Raw genomic sequence first — 24,682 nt, 5'->3', positions numbered from 1 at the left:
TTGTTTCCCCCAAAACACTTCTGTTGTGCTTTTTGACATTTTTTTAATAGTTCTCTTCTATTTTATCCAACTTCTGATGTGTGTTTTATGTGCTTTTGGAACATTTTCACATTTGGTGGTGCTTTCTGAAGGTGCAGTACATTTGGCCTCACAGGGCCACCATAGTTTTGCACTTGAAACACCACAAACTAAACACCACAGATTCAACCACAAAGAGGTTTTTATGTCTCTGTATCAACGGCCTGTTCCATAAAGGTATTTCTCAGGAGTTTTGCGGATAACTTGGACTCAGGGAAGAACTGGGTGATCAAAAGTCACTGTGTGAAAACAATTTCAAAAATCTCTAGTTAAAGAAAATCTAGTCAGGATTTGTTGATGAATGACACTTTAGTTAACATGTCAGATGGCAAGGCCACTATTCTTTCTCCTGCTTTCTTAATTTTTTGTTGTCTTTAATTAATTAAAATATGTTCTATGTACACCGGGTGTTCATTTTAAAGCAAGATGCTCTGACTATATGAATACTTTTGTTAAACTTCAGTACTATATATGATACAGCAAGTTAGCACAGATCTCAAGCATCTCTTTTGAAAAACTTCAGAAAGTTTTGCACTTAGCCATAGCCACTAAACAATGACCTATAGGAAACACACACACACACAGACAGACAAATACACACATGTAATGACTCAAAAGAATTGCTGCCATTAAAATGCTACATACACACAAAAACACTGCATCTCAGGAAAAATTATTATTTTCAGGAGCTGTCTTTTTTGGTTCCTCTTTCTCTCCTTCAAAGATCCTTGCTTCACCCAAGCTCAGTGAGTTGCTGCCGTGCCACCATGGAGAGTGTTTATTGTTTCTAAAGGAAGAAGAGGTTACACAGACATTTCCTGCTACTGCAGTCTTTTTGATTTACATTTGAGAATACTCAAATAGGAATGCCATGATATTTTATATGAAATAAACATCAAATGTGATATGCTGCTCTGTGGTCATAATTGCACTGTGTAAAACCTTTATCTTTTTCAAAGCTACTATTTGTGTAACAAAAAAAAAAAAAAAATCAGACCAGATACATTTTAACAGCATTAAACAATTTTCTCACAGGCAACAACAATTGCTTCACCGATCAAAACAATACTGCTACAACAAAAAATTATTTTATTATTTAGATTATATTATACTGTCATATACTCAAAAGTATCTTGTGCTTGTTTTAGAAATATATAAGTAAAAAAGGAGTAACAGTACACTATTTTATATGAATGTATCCTCCTTTTCCCTACTTCTTTATTTCCTTATATCAGCATCAGCTCTGAATCACTGCATACTCCATAACAACTACCTTTTGTGGGGACAAATTGTGATACAGTAGATGGCTAAATAAATCTCCACACAGACTCCACACTACAAAGAGCCAGTAGGGTCGGAGCAGAGTGCTGGTAGATTGGTCTGGTGGAAGGTTTAACTGTACTCTGTCAGACAAGCTCTGAAATCCCTAGTCAGAAAAGGTTACATGGTAACACGAGAGGCTGTGTGGTATAGTTGCACAGTTTGGGAATGAGGCTGACGCAGCCTAGCCACTCTCACCGCATATAGAATTACTCAGCAGGAAGACACAGACAATTTATAATGCTTATTCTACTGCTGTGGGCTTTCCAGTAATCCATTATCACTCCCAGAGCCACAATTATAGACTGTGTCACACATAACAAATGCACGCCTTGGGATGGCTGCTGTTGTGGTAAACCTAGTCCATATTTAACAATGCTGTAGCTTGGCGAGGGAAAGCTGAAATAAGAGGGACATGGTAAGTAGGTAATTTACTTAAGTGATGCATTTTTTCATATTTTTGAGACAAACATTTTTTCCTAGGCTTGCTTATTTATAAACTAGAACACAAAAAATGGTCTAAAATGTGTTTTCAGTTTCTCGAAATGACAGCAAAATATAAATGTGCATGTGTCAGTAGATTCATGCATGCCTTTTCTATATTTTGTGTCAAATTGATATGCTTGAAAAGCAGTTTGGGTCAGGTAGACGAGTGTTTTAAAAGACATAGGAAGAAGTAGGGGTTGTGGATTAAATTGGTGCCTCCTATCCAAATGATTAGACCAGGAAGGGAAGGGATACAGACGAGACATTTTGGACCCACCGACAACAGCTCAGTGACGGCTCTTTGAGCTTTGGCATGTTCCAGGGCGCTGGTCCCGCTTTGGGACCCCTGGATAATCCAGGGTTTCCCTCCCAAATGGCATCCCTAACCACATAAGATTCACCATACCATGAATATGACTCACACCACGCAACCTTGCTGAGACCAAAGATAGTTGCATTCAGAGAGGGGATCCTCATCAACCCAGCAGTGTGCTTGACCTGAACAGTAACGAACCACATGCACACTCTTCACACAGACTTCATTTTTACATTTTCACCTTTCATTAGATCTCTGGAGAGAGAGAGTACACATGGTGGCTGCCCAACTGTGTGACTAAATGCACAAGTGTGAATGAATGGAGTTTGAACAATTAGAAAGTGCAACAGAAAGCTATTGCACACACTTTTTGTGAGTTAGCTTTACACTAATTTAAAAGTTTTATTTTCTTAGAGGTTTTACTTTGAAATTCTGGAAAAACCCTGATACAAGCTATTTCAGCCCTGCATGCCAGCCAAAGTATGCAAACCCAAGATACCGTCTCTTCATAGTTGTACATTTGAAATAGAAAATTTCAACATATTTTGCACTATCTACACTTTTTCCTTACAGTTTCCTATTAGAGATTTAGTCGTTGGGAGCAACATGAGTCAATTTGAAACTAAAGTTTTGCTAAACCTGCACCATGCAAAGCTGTAGTGATCTGTTCAGCAGAGGTGAGGAGGTTATGTAACATTTTGCGTTTAATGACAGGATTGTTCCGTTGTTGATAGACCATATAAGTCTGGCGAGTAGATGCCAACAGGAACAAGTGCACATATTATCTCCGCAGCTCCACCTGCTGCTATCTGTCAAACCTGCATGTGTCACCACTGGCCGATGACAGTCTGTTCTTTCCACAGTTTAGCTGCCATGATAACTAGATGGTAGATTTAGCTCTCAGCAGCATCAGAGCTCAGTGGGACAGGAAAAAATTCTCTTCATAGAACAGAGGTGCTTTATTACATCAGAAAAGTTTGTGTGTATGTGAAGCGTGTTTGTGGTGCAGGGGGTGGCGAGGATAAGCATGCGGATGTGTTACATGCTAAACAGCATGAATGCATAACCCTGAGTGATATCACACAAATGTCAAATATCAAAACTGTATCACATTCCATTTTATGCTAAACTAAAAGCTAATGGTTTAGATTTATTATATCAAAACTTTTCTCGTACAGAAATCACACTTTCTTAAGTGCTGGCAATGGGCTCGGGCTCATTTTCATGCAAACATGCAGATAGACACAGTCCACAGGCACAAACCAGAGACACTTCTGGTATTTACAGGTAATTCAATAACCAAGTTGATGCACTTGGGATATCTGGAGACCCCTAGAGCATCCTCCGCAATATTTTTTCGGCTACTTCTTACTTTGGGATACTTTGAGTGTTTATAGAAGGAAATATTCTACATATAAAATTGAAACAAAATCATTGGATATTTAAGGCTTATTATACACTAACTATTAGCTTAGGGCCACGCAGAGACAATTTTGCAAGATAGGATCTAAAAGGTTAAGCCGACACATATTTTTGTTTCAATGCCCCAAAACATGCAAAAGCAGCAAATCTGATACATCATACGTCCAGAGATGGTTTCAATACAAATGGGTTGTTTGGCACAGTCTGAAGTGAAGTCATTCCGTGCATTATCACCAAGCATTTTTGCTTTTCATGTGTTTTTTTCACAGCATGTACCCCTGACAAATGAAACCCTACTTGTGACCCTCACCCTAAAAGTGAGAAGTTGAAAATGTATAGACGTGCACATTCCTGAAGAGATTTGCTATTTATGTCCAATCCAATCTCATCACATTGTCACATCTGGGAAATGTTACGATGCAACACCATCATTTTCAGATAGACCTCCACAATACCTAACTCATGAACAGAATTGAACAGAGTAGAAGCTGCATGTTTGCAACGGTACATAAATGTGTCTGACAGCAATCAAAGTAAGTGCTGTGATTTAAAAAACAAATGGTGAAAGAGAAACACTTAAATACTTCTTCCTAAATCTGTTGCCGTAGATATATGTTAATGGGTTTCTATAATCTGTAGTGATCTGGTCAGGATGTGCAACACTATCATTCTATAATAGTCTTTTAGGTACTAGTTTAAAGTAACATATAACAATGTAACAAGAAGCACTGCACACAGACGTCCACCAAATCAGCTCACTCTCTGGGCAGTATTTACTTTTAACAGAACAGCATTGTAATTTGTGTCTATTCATTTTGCTTTCTTTGTTGATTTTTTTGGTAAAAATTAGCACAAAGTGCAGGATTTTGTTATTTGCTCTGTTGAAAACTATTTTAATATATGTGACATAATTTTTTGACATAATTCCTTAGACAAAACAAGGGCAGTAACATACTTTTAAATAGCTCTATATAGTATTGAAAGACCTTCAGATGAATCTATTAACCTAGAAGGAGAGGTCAGAGGTTATTCACAATCTTTATACGATACTTAATTACAGCATCATATCGTATAATTACACTTTGTAAAAATAAGTCTGGTGACTGTATTTTAAAATCAAGTATTTTGCACTTTGATCTTCTTGCCACTAGATGGAAGTCTGTGATCACAGACCCATCATGGACGGCTCTGCCATAGACTGTCTCTGGTCTATGCACACAACTGTTGACTACTTGGGAATCTGGAAACAAAAGCATGTTGTCAGAGTGTAGCACCCAGCTGTTCCCTGGTTACTGTGACCCCTGACCTAATGCCCCTGTACAAACATTTAATTGCACAAATCCAAATAGTCAGTGCTTGCCATGGAAGATCTGCTGTACATGGTGACATAAACACAGCGTCCAATCGCATATCTGTTTTACTGAGAGATGAAATTCCATGCTGGCTGGCATTCTCTTACTAACATTAGCTAATTTTGTTTTTGCCGCTTTCAGCATATTTTACATGCATAGCATTTTCTATTAAAGTGCTTAGCATATTTGATTAGTTGATTTAATTAAATAGCTATAATGAGCCCATGAACACTCATTTTACTTGTCCATTCATTACATGCTGCACTTTACATCCCAATGCATCCTTTATAAAGCAGCCTAATTAAGATGATGCTTCTCTCTCTGCTGGTGCTCTGCTGCAAACTAAATTAAAATAGGAATTTTTTAAACTGACTCATTTGCTATTTTAAGAAGAGCAACACACCTACTGTTAATCAGTCTAAAAGCTCTGCAAAATGTCCAGTTTTTACTGAAAATGCCCTTAGATATAGATATAGAATAATTGTTGTATATGTAATTTATATTGCTACTGTAAGCACCACAGTAGCACCACTCTGTTTATCTCAATAATGACTGCCTCAGTGTGACTACTCACTGTTTTGACTCTCAGGTAAAGAAAAAATAGAAAAAATAAACATATGTTGACTTTATAAACTAGTTTAAAAAAAACTAATCGGGTTATGTGGGCTAACAAATGAAGGTTTTTGTGTTTTTTGGACAGGTTTCAGTGGTTGTTCTAAATCTGCCTGCTTTAAAGACTGCTGGGAAGCTGTCTTGTTTGCTGTTGTTTTAACTACTATTCTTTAATCTGCTAATGTGTCGACAAATCCAAATGATCCCAAAGACAATAATGAAAAATGACTTGAATGTTTTAGTAGCATTTTCTCTCATTCAAAGTATTTTTTCGCTTCAGACTTAAGGCCTGGTCAAGCAAGTTTTCCAAATGAATCGGTGCCAAATACCTGAGTCAGAGCCTACGCACAAAGAAAAATCCACTGAAGCTCACATAACAAATTAGGCTATTATGTGATTTCTTTCTAAGTGATTTTGTTCCCGACTCTGTGTGGTCTGCCTCAAGTCTTTTGTTCAGTACTGTATATTTTTGGCATAAATCAATGAAAGTTTTCTGCACACTGTACACAGTGTTGGGAAGGTTACTTTTAAAATGTATTCTATTACAGATTACAGAATACATGCCCCAAAATGTATTCTGTAACGTATTCCGTTACGTTACTCAATGAGAGTAAAGTATTCTGAATACTTTGGATTACTTAATATATTATCATGCTGTTTACAACTATTGCTGTGATTTATTACTGTTACTGAAGGTCCGCGGCTCCTAGTAAAGGGACCTCTGACTAATACGGCGGGTTCTGTGTCGGGCTCGTAGCCGAAAAAATAGCTTTACATTGTTGTCTGGGTCAACTTTGCTTGCGAGAGACGGAGAGAGGCGTTGAAAGGCTGCTCCAAGGAACATATTGTTTTTGGAGGAAAACACGAACACGGTGTAAAGTCGAGTCTTAATAGCTTACTTACAACTGGGCTCGTCAGGCACTCTTCTTGGCTGCAGTGGTTATTATTATATTTACATGCTTCCAGCTCCCATTTTTAATCGATGACAGCTCGTACTTTTCCTTTTTCTCCCTCCTCGCGCTCACAGACACATAACAGGTATGGCGGTCCATTCTCCCTGCACACTGCCTATGATGCTACATTCTTTAGAGCTATACCTGTAGCATTCTGCCTATTAGCTTAGCACAACAACAACAAAAAGGCCTCTCTCACCCAGGAAACAGCAGAGAGAGAGCGTCACCCTGTAACCATGGCAATCGTAACGCTGCCGCCTGGAACAACAGAACATAGCTGTCAAACAAAACCCAAACAGTCCTGACCCGCGACAATATGAAACAGGGAAGTACCGCCCTGTAATCCATTTATTTCAACAAAGTAACTGTATTCTAAATACCACCTTTTTAAACGGTAACTGTAACGGAATACAGTTACTCATATTTTGTACATGTATTCCGTTACTCCCCAACACTGACTGTACATCACATATCAATGATATTTACTGGAGAGCTGCAAACCCATGCAGGCACAGCAAAGCTTTCTTAACGAGACTGCAGTGCTAACAGTCCACCAGTGATTAGATCAGGTCACTGTACTGAACCTCTTTGCTAAAATGTCAATGGTGGTGCATTTCGAAGCTTTTTGTAGCATTATTTTAGAAATAATACAGCCTGCTGTCGTATACAGATCGCTGAGGACGTCTGGGCTTCGGTTCTGGTGAGTTAAAGTCTGTATTTGTTCAGTCTGTCACTTAGCATTAATAAGCAGTTAGCATCAATAATATACACTCTATGAGAACACTTGCCAAAGATCTTTCAGATGGCTCTGGTAGTTGTGACTGTGCCAAATATGAACTAGTGAGTGTTTCCAACAAAATAAACATGTGGGTCAGCCCACATAAAGTAAATACATAGTACTGAAACAATTTGATTACTTACTAGCCTTCATTGAGAAAACTCTTTTTGATAACCAGATGAAGAATAATTAGATTTCTCCAGTTCAAACTTCAAAGTACAATAAACTCACACTTCTATGTATATGCCAACAATATTACCATCTACTGATAGTGACGCTAATGAAATTTAAACCTAAAATTGTTTAACACATCAGCACCATTTTTTGATGATAACACCATAAACCCTGAAATTTCTCAACATTTAAATATAAAAGGTAAAAGGAATAAACAAAGAAATACAGTGATCATCATTGTGTTAGAGCGATACAACAGGAAAGAAAAAGGATACGGAAATTACTCCTTTTGGAGCTCTGCATTGACACAAAGTTTTGCCCGTAGCAATGTCTATTTATTTATGTTTGTTGACAATGAAAAGTAAACAACTGGGGAAAAAAGTCTACTTCTGAGTAGAAAATAAGAATTAAAAGGACGGGTATGTTTCACCAAAACCCATTTTATACCCAAATGTCTTTCTTTGTGTTTTTTCATTGTGTCATGTGATGACTGTGAGACTCAAACCATTAGGGGCTCTTCTCTATCCCTCGTGTATTTGCATGTGTGCTAATTTTATCTGAGCTATGTGAGTGTGAGAATCTGAAGCTGGAGAAACCCTTCTCACATTAGTCATACTCACATGTATTAACACAAGCTGCAGTTTACTCTTCACAAGCCTCATACAAAAACCCACGGTTCAAATGATCTTATCAAATTCAGTCGACTGGTTTTGATTGTAAACTTACAATACTGGATTTGATTAGTTCCAGCCTCCCCGGTGATCCTGAATTGGATAACCGGAAGAGGATGGATGGATGAATGCATGAAAGTCATGGTAATTATTTAACTTATTTGCCTATTATATCAGCTACAACTGATCTGTCACGTCAATATTTATACAAATTTATTTGGAATTTCATAATTGCATTAGCCAAGCATATTGTAGCTGAAATTTGCTTTTGTAAAAGTCTTTTAAGACATTCAACCCATAAAAGCTGATCCCTGGACTCTTCAATGTTTGAGAGAATGGGGCTTGTCGTGTAAAACCACCTTGAGTCTTTGCGGCAGTCAGTATGATAAAAGAGCTGAGTTACATAAATGTACACATTTGAACACTTTGACTTAATTAACACAATTAAATGCCTCCCTGCTGAGGCAATTTTGTACTATCAATGATGCAAGAGAAGGGAAAAAAACATTGCCAGTGTGGTGACTCTTCAGTTTGTGGTGTGTGACACAGCCTTCTTCTTTGTGTCTCATGCTCTCACACTGTTGTTTAATAGAAAATTTAACAAAAGAAAAAAGTTGTGTTAAACAGGCTTTTTTCCACACTCCAGTTGAAGACTAGATGAAGGCTTTCCCCCCATTTCAGTCCCAACACTAGTCCTTTAATGTTAAATAGAATGCAAAAGACTGTACGTGCATCTCTTGCTTAGTTACGCACACCTGTCTGTAAGTGACAGCAAGATCTGACAATGAGGTGACAAAATGTTAACAGGATGAGAAATGTGACCATCCTGAGTACTATCACAGCTATCCTGGTGTCATATGTCTCATAAGTTACTTTTAATTTAAAGATCACAGATTGCACTTTCAAACTATATATATCTTGATTGAACATGTGTACATGTATATTTTTATCATCTCTTTCTCATTCTGTCTTTCTCCTCCTCCAGCATTGCTCTGTCGAATGTTACAAAAATCACACAGTTTGATTACATTCTTACATCAAGCAAGAGTTTATTCTTAGACTAAGCGACCACTTAAAACACAGCAGCAAAAATGGAAGTGCTTACCAACAGAAAAGTTCTCAATGTCCTTAGTATCAGTGTTATTGGACAAAGGTGAAATTCATTGATTCGTTTACTTGCATCGAACTCCAAAAGTATCCACAATCTCGCCTCGCATTTAGCGTCTATGCTTACTGACTGTTGTGGTTGTTGTTGGTGTGTGTCTGGCAGTGATCTGCAGAGCTATAGCCGAGTTGTGTGCAACAGCAACTGCAGTTAATAAAAGTATGCTGAAAGCATGAACGAGTGGTCGAGTCTGTTGTGGATCTTTCACAGAAAGAAAACATAACTTACTGCAATCAGCAATCTACTGACATTGGGTGGTGACATTTTACACACTGTACACTTAATATAGAGTCTATGAAAAAGAATCCTCCAACATTTAAAGTACTTTAATCGGGTTCACCGGTAACGATCGAATCACGAACCGCGAGAAAGGAGTCATAAGTTTCGCTGAGTGATGCAATCTGATTCTGAGAGTCACTGTAGCGGTGGCTACAGTGACTCCAGACTTGCTTGCAGAAGTATGAGATGAGTTTGGCTATAGTATGGACATATGCCGTGCATCCAGAGTGGGCCACAATGACTTGAGAACAGTGTAAGTTTTGGATGTAAAACGTCACATTCAGCCATTTGTTTTAAAATTTACTGCAAGCTTCTGTCCATTACTTTTAGTTTTGCCTTTTGAAATCACATGATTCTTTTTGATACACCCTGTTTATGTAGCTATTATTTTATTATTTATTATTTTGTTCGGCTGGCTGTTTTTTTGTGCAAACACAACGTTAAAGACAAGCATTGCGTTTAAATTAGTGAACTTTGGCAAGAATGGACCATTGCAATAGTTTAGAAAAAACAATGGAGTTTGTTTTAACAAAGGCTTTTCCTAAAGCTTGAATGTCATTCAGGTGTGCAGTGATATTTTCGATTCTGCGGAGGGCTGTCTTGCTTTAACACCATGGACAGATTTCTTTTAAACAGGATTAACCCGCTGCACCTACAGGCTACGAATCACTTTAAAAACCCTGAATGTTGCTGTGACAGTAGTAGAAATGATAAGCAGAGCTATAAATCTAACGGTAGTCGGTCAGTGTGAGGAGAAGAAGACAGAGCAATAAAACGATTAAGCTGATACTGACAGACATTAACTGCCGAAGCACCACAGCACCCAGCTTTATGGGGAGTGGGTCACATTTACTTCCTGCTGGATTATGTTAACATAATAAACTGGCTTACTGGACACAGTAGGCTTAAGTGTGGAGGGCATAGGCTTGTCTGCATGGAGTGGTGGCGTTAAGTGCAGTTGGATATCAATATAGATGTCACTCCTGGTGACATGTGTTTGACGCATGTATGATGACGTTATGTTTTCCACTGACACTCACACGTTGCGTTCAGAGGCATGAAATGTGGCTTCACATGCCTCAACTATTGTTGTTGTTGGGTTTCATTAAAGCAGCATGTTGACTGGGCGTCAGCAGTTCAACCTCAGTGCAGATGAAAAATGTCAGTGATGCCAGAGATAACTGAGCTGATTAGTCTTACTGCCACTTTACAGTTACCGTCTATAAAACGGACCTCATCAGTCAAGTCAGCGGATCACGTTCACATGATCAGAAACACAACTCTTCTTCTTGGAGTGAAATCCGACACTACCAACAGATAACACCAGCATAGCTGAGCTGAGATATTTTAGGATCTTCATTGCAAAGATATGATAATCAAAATACCTGCACGCAGTGCCAATGGCTACTGCTATCACAAGCCACCAAAGTGTGTGCATGTGTGCTCTTTTAGCATGGAGGCCTTTCTCATTTCTCATTAATCCATATAGGTGCCAGTGCTGCACATTATTAAACAGAATCTGTTATTTTATTATTAACAGAAATTTTGCCAATCATCTGAAAGTCCAGAAAATCAGTTTGTGCAAAATAAAAGTTAACTAATGCACATTAATTACTGTGGTGTTTATTCAAATCATCATTAAAACTAATTTGTTTCTCTTTTTCATTTCACTTTTATTTTACCTGGAGGTTAATTGATATAAGAATTTCTTTTACAGGACAGACGTGGTCAAAGCAACAATCACCACTAACAGTTTCAAACAGAATCTCAGAATCAGATTGCATCACTCTGGCATCTAGACAGCATCCCTCTGAGTGATAATGTGACAACATCCGTTACTTAATTTCTGCTTAATAGAGAGCTGCAGCTTGTCAGGCTCTAACATATTCCACAACATGAGCGATGCCAGATTTCCCCATTTCTATATTTCTTACTGTTTACACTTGGGCTGTTTAGATTGAGTGACCCTCATGCATGCTCCCATATTCACCTGTGCAGATGTAGCACAGCTGCATTGACCTAAACTACTGTCTCACTCTGTTACCTCTGCATCTGAAGATGATGTAGTCTTTCTTCTCTTCTTTGTGGAGAATAATTTCCACAGCCGTCGCCACAGAAAAGTGGCCACCAGACACACACTGCCTAAGATCCAAAGATCTTTATCCCTTAGGAAGTTCTCCATGATGGAAGCCTTCCTCTTCCTCTTCCTGTCCCCGCTGTCTGCCTGCACGGGCTGTCCGTCTTATTTCAGGCTCTTTGCTGGCTTGGGTGGCTGGCAACAAGATGTTGACAAGGGAAGAGGCAGCAGGCCTTATTTATGAAATAGCTAGGCTCCTGTATCATGTAATGCTAAATCGTTTGCTTGCAGCGGTATCAGAAGAGGACAGGGTTTCTGTGGAGTCGAGCCACCCATTCACCCTCCACCCGGCTTCCTCCCTACCTCCCACCACAGGACCTAAAAGGAGAGAACACGCTGTCTCTGAGACGAGAAGGGGACAGGTGGTGTAGGGTTCAGGGTGTCGTTGCTGTACGCAGAATCAGATGCCTGCTGCTGTCCCTGCTGCTGCTGCAGGCATGTCAGTGAGACCCCTGTGGTATCCTTTAACTTCAGACACAGCACTTCATGCATGTTTGAGCCCCCTTTAGTCTGCCTCCCAGGCAGCCGCTTTTTCCTACTTAAGCCTCACATATAGGCAAAGACAAGTGCATGCATCACTGCAGACACACCTTATGGCAAACAGTTACACAAGCATGCATGACTGGAAACAAACTCCTGCAACTGAGTGGTGCTAAATTTGTGTTCTCTTCAACAGCACAGGTGACATTAACACAAGAGCTGAAGCTGAAGTCTTTATAAGTGCATTATGGTGTCCATAGTGAGTCAAAGATGGGGGAAAGGGGACCTTCTTTTTAAGGTAATATTGTGTATTAATTATTGGAGGTCACGTAAAAAGGAATATTTGTATGGAACTCTACGTAGTCCTATGAAAAGTGTGTTCACTAGCTTGGATCACCACATTTCGCAACAATAACTTCTCCGTATCACTTTATTATTTGTTTATGCACAGCTCCCTTAAGGTTCAACTACACCATTTCAGTCAGATTGAGGTCTGGACTTTGACCGGGCCATCGCAACATCTTGAGTTTTTCCTTTTTCCTTCTGCTGCTGATTTGCTGCCGTGCATAGGAACCTTGTTCTGTCTTATGACCAGTTGTGACAAAGTTTCAGTTGTCAGAAAAGCAACACCTCACAACTGACTCTAGAATACTTTGGTATACAGATGAGTTTATGGTAATTTTCTTGACGGCAAGGTGCTCTGGTCCCGTTACTGCAAAAAAGCCCCACCATTAAGGCTTGACAGTTAGCACGAGGTGTTTGTGCTGCTGTTTGGTGTCACTCTGCGTTATGGTCAGACATTTCTACTTTGGTCTTATTTGTCCAAAGGACATTGTTCCTGAAGTCTTGTGGTTTGTTCAGATACAACTTTGCAAACCTAGGCCATGTTACCGTGTTCTTTTTAGAGAGAAGAGGCTGTCTCCAGGCAACCCTTCCAAACAAACCACGCATGTTTGTACCCTACAATAATATCTCTCTGTATAATTTCAGGGTCTTTACCGTGTAAAGCACTTTGGGGTGACTGTTGTTGTGATTTGCCGTTATAAATAAAAATTGGAAGGAACTGAATTGTTCTGACTCTTTCTTATTTTACTGTCATGAACTTTAACATAACACGCTAAAGGTGGTTTTATGGTGCAGCAGAGTTTGCTGCCCACTCCACTCGGGGGATTGCCCATCTGCCTGCAGAGAGATTTTGAGATTTAGCTCCTGTGTTTTTTGCTGACTTTGGGTGAAGTTGCTGGGATGTGAACTCCTGCAAAGACTGTAGCATTGTGTTAACACACCTGAATGCTTCAGCAAACTGCCAAGAATTTTATAGCGCTGCTCACACTCGCTGTTGATCAGTCAACCGTGTGTATTGTATCACAGCACCTGGCTGCTATTTATGATTTTAATTCTTCAGGAAGCAGTAAGGGTGCACTTATTTAATGTGTAAAATTCTGAATTTGTATTAATAATATAATAATGGATTGCATTATATAGCACTTTTCAAGACTGTCATAGCACTTTACAATTCCACTATTCATTCACTCTCACATTTACACACTGGAGGAGGCTACAGTTGTAGCTGCTCTGGGGCAGACTGACAGAAGCAAGGCTGCCATATCGCACCATCGGCCCCTCTGGCCAACACCACTAGGTGGTAGGTGAAGTGTCTTGCCCAAGGACACAACAACCAAGACTGTCCGAGCCGGGGCTCGAACTGGCAACCTTCCGATTACAAGACGAACTGTCAACTCTTGAGCCACGATCGCACCCTAATTTCACTTTGAAAAGAGGAGAAAGAAATACAAAAGACTTCACATGCTTGCCTATCTTTATAGATTTGTCTTTATAGATCTGGTGAGTTGTACAGTGATAGTGGAACATGTTAATGTTTGTTTTTTTGTGTAAAGTTTTATTTTGCTTTTTTCATGTTTTCAGCTTTTTCTGTTTTTAGCTCCAGCATTAAGACTCCAGACTTAAGAATATTTTACTTTGGTGCTTCTAAATGTTTCTTTAAGACATATTGAGACTTTTTCTTGTCCTCTTTGTCAAAACTAATTTACTTCATCAGTGTGACAAAAGTGTAGAATAAACCTTTTCAAAAAGACAAAGGACTTTACAGGTGTTCACATAATATTGAAGATTCTTCACTGCAGCACTCTAAGGCAAGTTTGATTTAACAAGCAACAACAGCTGGGGGGGGGGTTAAGTGGTCATAAATGTTGCTCAGCAGGAACCCTGGGAGGACAAACATTCCCCAGTGGGAATATGAGGAGAACCTCTGCACAAACAGATCAGGGGCAGAAGGGTCAGCATTAGGTAACGATGCTGGTGGATCTGGAAACTAGCCTGCGATATTACGACAACATGTAGTTGTTCCTAAGAGACAGTGCTTTGTGGAGCATTGTTGTGTGTAGATTCTACAGGTATAGTGTATTCTTAATCTGTCATTTATTACCTTTAAACTGGCTCCAAAAAGTTTAAGCTGGTATAAACATAAAAGCCATTTTAGGCCTGCGTGTGTGTGTGTAATAATATTCTCCTGAGAAAAGCAAAAACTGGCAGCAATAATGTTGCCATTATCACCAAATTGCCAACTAAGATTTAAAATGTGACATATAAAATATAACAGGCATCATTAGTTAGTGTACATTATCAGATTTTCTATACTCTGTTAGTCTTGCCAAAAATTGCCATGCAGTTCTCACAGCCTGGGCTTCTGTCATAACGTCTTAGTTCATTGTTTCTTACTTTTACTCTTTTTTGTCGTGCCTACTGTGTTCCTTTTATATTTGCCTTACTGAGCTGAGCTGATTTTCAGTGTTTTTATTGTTTTCCCTCATTCTTTTTGATGCCCCTGTTAGAGTCTTATTGAGTTCACCTGTACTTCATGATCCTTCTTTCTCTCCCTGGTGCATTTTTGTTATTATTCTTTTACATTTTATTAGTTATAAGTTGTCCTGGCACACTAATTTTTCGCATTTTATCCCTCGTCTGTGTTGTCTGTCCTCTTGCTTGTGTAATGCACTGATGTAGCCTCTTTTCAGCACCTAAAAGAGTTTAGCACACAGCTGGAATAGACAAATGATGGCGGGAGGAGGACTTTTGCATTTTAGTGCTGTACAATGTAAATAAACACAAATCATTTCTTTACATGTGGACTTCAACCACTTGCCTCGGTGACACACACAACAGTCTGCCGCTTTTTAAAAAGGCTGCTTTGTAAATAATGAATGAAGCCTTTACTAATACGTTAATAATGCTTTATAGTGTGTAGTTATTATAAAGTGTTACCATAACAAGTTATTAAAGTTAAAAAATAATTTTGACAAACTAAGATTGACTTAGAAGCAAGCATATGGACATTGACTGTAGCTCATATTCATAAAGCGATCAATCCTAGAAGTATGTATCCACTTTCTAAATGAGCAGAGCAAAGTAGTCCAGGGCTGCCATCTTGTGGCAACTGGAGCTGTATCCTGTGAAGAGCCAAATTCATTTCAGTGTGTGTTTTTATGTACTGTATGTATGATAGACGGGCAGAGTTGAGGAGGTTCGAGTGAGCAATAAAAAAATTAAATAGACCTGCAGCGCCCTCTAGTGAGCTTGCTGTACTCCACCTATCAAGGCCTTTTGCATGCCAACCCCAGTCAATGCATGCTACGCCTTCTACGAGGCGCTGTGAACTAGAATAGTGTCTGAGAAGCTGATATTTAATTGTCAGTTGAGTCAGGAGTGAATAGAGAACCTTTTAGTGTTGAATAGCCGATTAGTGTTAAATAAAACAACACTGAGTGATCCAAATCCAGATCAGTGATTCACCCGATCACAAACCTCAGTGTAATGTGTGAACAATAACAGCGAGGAGTGTAAAATGAGTGCATATTACCTGTTGGTTTCTTCCCTCCAGCTCCACATGTTTGAGCTCCCAGAAACAGCGCATGGTCTCCACCTTCTCCAGGTGTCGGTAGAAGGCCAAGCGGCCCAGGCGGAGGCTGTTGCTGCGGTTGCGGATGGCCTTCAATCCCTCCATCTTTTCAACAATGGGAGACATGGGTATCGGTGGTGGTACAGCTGATGGAGGAGGTTTTCCATTTTTATTAGCAGAAAGGGACTCGTTACAGGGAGTCTTTTTCTCCGACCTGAAATTATGACAACCAATCGTGAACCCACTTGATAACATCTGCTGTTAAAATCATTAGTCTTAGAAATCAACACAAAAAGATTCAGTTCAGTTTATATTTGTATAGCTTTAAATCACAACAGCAGTCATCTTAGCATTCATTATATTGTAAAGTAAAGACAATAATAACCTGGATCTCATTCCTCACCACCTCCTGAGAGACAAACATCAATGAAAATCAAATTTGAAACCACATACAGGTAAAATTATAGTTCAATTAAATTAAGTTGTATTTATATAGGTCCAAACCACAACAACAGTCACCTCAAGCAACCTTATGCAAGAATAAGACCACAGAATAAAGCAGAGAAAACCCCAACACACGACCCCCTTTTGAGCAAGCACTTGGTAACAGTGGGAAGTAAAACCTCCCTTTTAACAGGAAGAAACCTCTGACAGAACCATGCAAGCAGGGGCGGGGCTTTAGTGACTGGTTTGCTAATGGAGGCTCTGAGAAATGTAAAATATTAAAATGCCTGTTCTCCCTGATGCCCCCTGATATGAGTTACTGGATCCGCAAATCATTCATCAACAGGCAAAGGGTTTTTTTTTTCCTGAAGGGCAGCTGACAGACAGAAGCACATAATACACTGCACTGCCTTTTAAATACTTTACACACAATACTCTGTCTTGTCCTTTATTAGTATTTTTATGGCTTCAAATTGTTTGAACACTTTTCATCTAAAGTAAAGAAAAAAATCAATCTGAAGCCTTTGCTTCCACTTTGGACGTTTAAAATATCATGTTAAAATCATCCATCAGGGAATATGATTAAAAAAGAAATTCAGAATTAGAACTGAGCCAAGGTGGACACAAAACGTTACCACTGTGACTCTAGATAACTGAAAACTTATGATGCCAAGATCATGTAAATATAAACTGACAGACAGCAGTTCTGTTCAGTGATTTGAAAATTGCTTTCCCTGTAGTAATGCCACAAGTAATATCAAAATGATTGATACCTTAGTATTAGCAATATACTCTTGCTCGCTCTAATCTACACTGTTGAAATAGCTGCACATCCCATACGCTTTGATCCAGGCCTCCAGTGAGAAGCAGTATGTCTGATCCAAATGAGATGACTGATGATGTGGTGGAGAAATCCACTCTGACGCCTGCTAGCGACAGCTGGCTTTCTGCTGTGCTCTACCTGTTGAGCCTCTAGGGGAGTCATGGAAGATCACTGGGGATATTTATACCTCTAGAGTGTAAATGTTCCAGCTCTTCTTGACAATTACAGAGGCCAGAGAGTGGCTGCAGTTTCAGCATGGTGCATAAGCCTCTAATGCAACCTGTGTGTAATAGCCAGAGCTGTTCCTCAGCATCAGAGGCTTTCTCGGGGTAGGATTTCAGCTTCAGTGAACCAACAGAGTGGCCATGGATGCACCTGTCACTGCTTCTTATATTGACCTTTTTTTTTTTTTCCTTGTTTTTTTACATTTGGTGATTTGTTAACAGTGGGGATATATTTAAACTGTATAATTGTTTTCTTTTATTTCTGTGTTCACCTTTGAATTGGTTTGTGGTAAATTGATAATTTAAACTTAGAGGTAGATGAAAGTGTGAAAATGTTTGAACAAAGTTTGCATGTGTAGAATTGCAGGAAAATAACATGTCACTTTTAAAGTGCACTTGTAAGTTGTACTCCCTTCTCCAAGAACTTTCAATGAGACACGTCGTAGAACATTTGTGTGAATACTAATTTGCAAACGATCATTAACAGTTAGAGGCAAAATAGATCAACATCACTATTAAAAAAAAAACCCCAAATAACTGCATTGCACTTATTTGACTAAATGACTCTATTTATCTACTCGTGATGAGGATGGCAGTTAGCAGGTGGAACACAAAGCATAACTGCAGTTCATGCAAACAATGGACAACATCCTATACCTGCAGCCTTTTGCTGAGGCGCTTCTCAAAACCAACATCCTATAAAGTGCAATTATTTACAAGCTATGCCTCTGGCTGCCACAAGGCATATCTGGCTTCATAGTATTTTGTAGCTCACTCTATTTATAGGCAGCAAAGTATTTGAATTGTCAAAATGTCCCGTGACCTGACATTGTTAGTACTTTACTTAAACTCAGTCAAGGAGAAAGAAAGAAAAGAGTCACATGTGATGAATCAATGAAAACATAATATGTAAATAAAGATGTCTGTAGCTCTTTTTTTTTAAAAAAATAAGAAGTATTTAAAACATCTTGAAAGGAAGGAAAGGGAGACTTTGTTCCTGCTTAGCTGAATACAGAAAAATTCCCCATGTTCTTCATAATACTGATTCATGGAACCAGCTTTCACAATGACTTTTTAATCAGGTGTGACCACACACAGTGCATATGGTAAAAGAAAACATGTCCACCACTTTATTTGTCAGTAAACCATGACTTCCTTTTACAAATTTCATCCTATTTTATCCTTGAGTGATGCTTAAAAACAAGTTTTGTTGGGGAGTCCATGTGGCTAAATCCATAAATATATTAGGTTTTTAGTCCCTATGAGCAGAACATTGTGAAATTTACATATTACTAATTGAGTGCAAGCCTAAAAGCTAAGAACTATTTCTGCCACTCACTGTGAGACACACTGCCAACTGCCCTTCCTGTGGCTTCAAATTTATCTTGAAGAGGGCCTGTTTTGACTGTCAGCTGGTGCTGAGACGGCCCACAGCCCTTGCCTGTCCTGTTTGCTCTGTCAGACAGGCTGACCCTTGGGTCGTTTATTTTATAGGGCTTTATTTTGGGTTCTCTGTAGTGCAGGGTGAAGGTCAAGGGGCGCGCTATCACCAGATATGGAAAAAACCTCCCTTGGTAAAACCATTAGGAGGCAACAAAGGCTTGTTGCCAGGTGGACAGAAATTAAAACTGATTAGTTTGCTTTCCATTGTGGTCGCTTTGACTCATTCCAGTTGTTGTTTTAGCCGCCCATTACATAAAGGCATTGTGGATGGGTATGCGGCTGTTTCATGTACCCCCTGGCAGTGAGCATGTCCAAGCACTGCTGTAGTTTGTGTATGTTTGCTTAGCTTGGCGACATTTAGTAATCCCTCTCTATAAAATGGCAGGGGGGTTCCTATCTGTCTTCTCCATCCTAATCCTTCCGTGTAACCGACAGGACGAACTGCATGTGTCTCATAACTCTTAAAGTAGCAATGAATCATGAAGACCCTCGGGACTGTTTGAAGCCTCAAGTGTATGTTTAGATGAGCACCAGAAAACTGTTGGCATCTTTCAAAACCCCCTATGATGCCAAGTTGGCCACAAGGGTACAGTAATAACAGGAGACATCAATGTCCAAACCTGCCTTTGAAACCCAAGCTATAGATCTGAAAAATCTATTCAGATTAACTGTCCATAGTGGCTGAAGGAATTTTTAAAAAGTTTTAATATATGTATGATACCAATACTAGCAGGAGGAGACAGAAATGAGGTGTTTTTCAGGTGAAACTATATCTTTGTGTTAGGGATTGTTGCCAAACTCTGTGTCTATACACAGCTGTAGGTTTATTGTAACAGGTTAATTTTACAAAGTACAAGCTGGAGACACTGAAAAGAATCAAAGTGAGGGACACAATGAAAGACAGTAGCAACAGGTGGCAGTAAAACACTCCTCCCTGTCTTTTATGCCTTCTCAAATGATTGCCACAGCACAAATGTTGCCCGTCACTGTAAAGCACTAACAGGGTCATTCATAAATAACCTTAGTGGAATAACATACTTTAGGACAGCGGTTCCCAAACTTTTTCTGCTAGACCCCCCTTTGTTTTACAAGAGAAATGTACAAACACATCCTCCAACCACACACACCCATATTTTGCTCCAGTGCGGTTTATTTCACACCTCAAACATTTAGTAAACTACCCTACACGGGTATTTTTGAAAACGCAGCTGTTTCGTCCACACGTAAACGGCGTTTCGAATCACCGAAAACGGAGGTTTTTTAAAACTCCTTTTTTGCGTTTACGTGTGGATGAGGAATACAGAGTTTGTCACGCAACGTCAAAGGTCTGTGCCTTTTTTCACGTCACGCTGTGCGCCACGTTATTGTTTACATGAGATGAATTGCAGAATGGCAGACAGAGACAAAATACTGTTACTGTTAATCTGACTATCTGCAGGTTTTACACGCTTACATATACGCACGCAGTTTTGTCCCTCCATTTACAAAGGCAGAGGCGTCATGGTGTGATTATTTTACGTGTTGTTGTTTTTTTACTTCTGTGTAATAATGTTCAACATTGCTATCAATACATTTTTCAAAAAATGCCTCTCTGTGCAAAATGGGTTTAAAAAAACATAAACAGTTGTGGGATACTGTTTGTTCGTGATTTGAACTAAGGGAACAAATCGTGGCAGGATCAGCCTGATATTATTTGTATCCTGCTGTAACTTTACTGTATAAAGAGCTAACATCTCCAAAATGTCAGGAGTAGTTAGCCATCACAACAAGTGTTTGTGAACTAAAAATCAAGAATGTGGGATACTGTTTGTCTGTGATTTGAAGAGCCCAGGTACTTGTGCAGGTGAAACCAAAGGGAAGATATGCGTCACCATATTTTTTAGTCTTTGGCTTAGAATGAAGTTGGTTTGGAAACATATTCAGCGATGCTTCATCTCCTGCTTTGCGTTTGTGTGGGCGCCCCGTGCTAGCAGTGTCCAAGCGGGGTTTTTTTTTCCCTTTTCATACCCCCCCCCCGCAATGGCTCTGTGCCCAGCCCTAGGGGGTGGGCCCCACAATTTGGGAAGCTCTGCTTTAGGATATCTATATATAGCCACTTTTACAATCAGGTAAAATGTGTTTAGCAGTGAAGTGTAGATCTGACATGGACGCCTTTAAAAAACATGGATGCCTTTAAAAAAAACATGGATACCTTTCTTTTTATAGTGTCCAATACAAACATAGGTTTGGGTTCCTTTCAGCTCAAAGACTGGAGCACAGGAAGGAGAATTAATCAACTTTTTCCAAATAGAGCACCGTGTACAGATTTGAGTCACAGTGAACAGATTCTGCACAATCAGTGTTTCTTGTGGCAAATTTTCAAATGCAGATCTAGAAATTATCTGCTGCTAGTTACACACACTTTGTAGTCACACTTAACTAAGATAACATTAAGTGGGGCGAGGAGACACAAAGTCGGCTCCACTTCCGTTGGCTTGCATTGTGTCCACATGTGGATGCATTTGTGTATGCAGGAAGTACCCATGCAGCCATGTGGAGGTAACCTAAGGCCTAGCTCTGTTGGGCCGTGTTTTTATCATGCAGGCATGACACAGAAACACCAATAGGGCAAATGAGAGACCTGTTTTAAGTGTTAGGCCAGAATAGAAGGCCTTGTGCCAGTCGGCTCAAATGGGGGTGGGGTGGTGGCTTGGAATGGACAGTCTTCAATCCCAGGTTGCTATCTTTCTCTCTGGGGCCTCTGCTGTCCTGGTTTAGTAGCTGCATGGAAACAGCCATCAAAGCCTATAAACCACAGGAATGTGGGGGAGGTGTCTGTGTGTCTATATGGAGAATAGAATATTAGGGAATATTGTCATCCATAATCAACCATATTTGTGCCTTCTCTCACACCAAATGAATGAATAAAAACAGGCTATAATATGTATATATAATATATTTTTAAAAAAAATACAGTATTTAAAAAAGCATAGCTTTTTAAATTTCCTCAGTTAAAGGACGTGCTACTCAACACCAGTGCTGATCACTAATAAAATGAAACAGCAATGCTGAACCTGAATCCCAGTCCACACTTGCTTAATTAGAGGGGGCACTCAAGGGGCAGCGGTCAGTACAAATGAACAGGCATCAAATTAAAAGAGTTGACCGCCCAACACTATGATATCAAGTGATCAGCAGGTTTATTTTTCTCCATCTAAACTCGACATTCTCTCCTTTTTAGCTTGTCAACACGCTTTCATCACAGTTAAAGCCAAGGTGTGATCTGCCATCGGACTGTGGAGGTTCTCTGAGGTTGAAGCCAATTTGTTACTGAGCCCAGTCAACCCCGACATTCCATTGCAAGTGCCATATACAATATGCATACATGTGTATTTAAATGTGTTTTAGGTGCATGGAGTTCATATGAGCACTGCCTTCTCAAAAAATGCACAAACTATTTGCGGCATTTTTTTTTTATTTGCATTAGACTTTGTGCAATCAAACAGCAGTTTCTCATATATACATGCCTAGTACGTATGCAGACTCTAATCTGATACCCATTAGGCGTATTCAGTGCCCACATCCCCTCCAATCCTTCGTGCTGACAACTACTCAGCAACCCAGGCAGTAACAGAGTGTAACCGTAGAACTTCCACACAGTGTACTTTCCAGTTTCGCCAAGAACAAAGCAGTGCTCTCTTTTTAGTCCACACCAAGAACACCTGCTTTCTGCTTTGAAACAAAGTTAAGTAGACTTCATTAATCAAATGTTCCCAATTTACTGCATTGTTACACATAAATACAGTCATGGGAACCCTTTAACTGTGTAAGAAAGAGATTTGGGATAAAGACTTGTTATACTTTACATTTAAAATATAGGTTTTGTTTTTTATTTTTTCAAATAGTTTTTAAGCCAAAGCTTCCCAGAGAGTAAATCTGTCTCACATGCATGCAGCATAAGGGTAACTGGACAAGCGGCATCTTGCACTTGGTGCAAACGATCCCACAGGAGAAGAGGTGTTAGAATTCAAAACACGGTCATCATGCAAGTTTAATGTTGCTTTGCATTTCTTGTCATTAACAAAAGTAGTCACTATCAAAAATGTTTCTTTTACTATTTAACTCAGGGATTAGAATATGACAGCGGTGAAGGATTTTCCACCTTTCTCCACGGAAAATCCTGCAGTGGTAAGGAAACAACACTCACCCTGGGTGCACATTTGCAATCACCAAAATCTTCTTTTCCTTTCCTCCCATGTCTTTCATGGGTGTGATGGAGTCCGTGTCTCCAGGTTGCCTCTCTTCCTCCACTGGTTTTCGTTTTCTTCACCAGATACTGGATGTGTTGCTTTTATTTTTTTACTTCTCTACATATACGGAGCAGCTAGGACGGAGTGACCAAATGTGACTGACAGACTGACAGATGAGGACAGATAACTCAATGGGAAGCTCTGGCTGCTTGTCGCTATCTGCGCCGGGAGCCACAGCCGCCCCGGGATAAGCACCAGAGGAGGGCGGGTGAGGGAAAAAGAGGGTGTGAGGGAGGGGGGGGGGGGTGTCTGCTCTGGGACTCAGGGACCACAAGCAGTGAGAGAGTGGAGGAAGTGTTCCAGGGAATGTGGCTTATTATAATGGAATGAGCGGAATGCCAGAGTGCCATGTGTGTCTGCAAGAGGAGGGATGATAGACTGAGAGAGACAGAGTGGGGGGAAGCAAGAGGTCAAAAGAGGGAGGGAGCAAGGATACAGACTGAGGTTTTAAAAATGTCTACCTGGTTTATTGTTTACTTTTATGTTTAGAGCAACATTACTATTTGATAGGAGTCACAAGTCTTTCCTCTGATCAACTGACTCTCGTTTTAACTCTGTTTTGGTCTCTACCACCTATTTGATTGTTTTCTTTGTGTTGATGATGTCCTTTTTATCGGATGACGGATATGACATCATCAACAAAACAGTAAAATGTCAAAGAGATGGAACATTCTAAAAAATAAAATCCGTCTAGAGCTGGGGGTTATATTGTGTATCTGTCTAACTGGCATGGAAGGTCAAGTATTGTGAGTTTGTGTTAAATTCTATGAAACATAAGACAGACCTGTTTGAGTAAAAGAAACCAACACCAAAAGTCATTAAGAGTAATATAGGACAATAGAGAGGGGAGATATATGGGGAGTAATGAAACATAATAAGCACTTGTGCCCTTTGATTTCCATCTGTTAAACCCATCTACTGGTGCCTGAGACACAACATGAAAGTGATCCACTTTCCCCAAGTCCCAAGCAGTCTCACAACCAGACTGTTGACATTTGATCATTGCTGTCTTTATTTACATATCTAATGATTTGGGATTTGGCATCTCTGGGTGGGCAAGGGCCAAAATGAAACAAATAAATCTAACATAACTGAGAAAACCTCGCATGCCTAAACCTACTGGCAGACATACTTGTTACAAAAGACGCTGGTTGGGAGAGGAAGGAGACAAGTGATTTCCCTTCTGCCGTGGCCCTGCCGTTAGGCGCCTCATGTTGTGGACTATCAGAAGCCGGTTGAGGAAGCAGCCACCTGTTCCACCAATCATCACCTCACCCCTGTTCCCTCTGATTAACACACGCATGCATTCACACCTGCACT

The 24,682-nt window shown here is 39.8% G+C and overlaps 1 protein-coding gene across 2 annotated transcripts in view; it reads right to left on the bottom strand.

Annotated features, from left to right (window-relative positions):
- mylk4b (myosin light chain kinase family, member 4b) overlaps window positions 1–23,542 on the bottom strand; it is a 34,830-nt gene extending 11,288 nt beyond the window's left edge. Inside the window, exons 1-2 of one of the 2 annotated variants that reach the window (XM_085138066.1) lie at window positions 23,260–23,542; window positions 16,101–16,353 (exon numbers count right to left, since the gene is read on the bottom strand). In XM_085138066.1, coding sequence (XP_084994192.1) covers window positions 16,101–16,353; window positions 23,260–23,318 — 312 coding nt within the window. In that variant the 5' untranslated portion in view covers window positions 23,319–23,542. Of the gene's footprint in view, window positions 1–11,650; window positions 13,671–16,100; window positions 16,354–23,259 lie in introns of those variants that run through there. The other variant, XM_085138067.1, reaches the window with a different exon arrangement.
- Window positions 23,543–24,682: the final 1,140 nt, after the last annotated feature.

This window comes from Neolamprologus multifasciatus, chromosome 17, assembly GCF_963576455.1.
Source record: "Neolamprologus multifasciatus chromosome 17, fNeoMul1.2, whole genome shotgun sequence".
NCBI lineage: Eukaryota > Metazoa > Chordata > Actinopteri > Cichliformes > Cichlidae > Neolamprologus > Neolamprologus multifasciatus.
The sequence above is the reverse complement of the archived record's forward strand: the minus strand, read 5'-3'. Positions and strand labels throughout refer to the sequence as shown.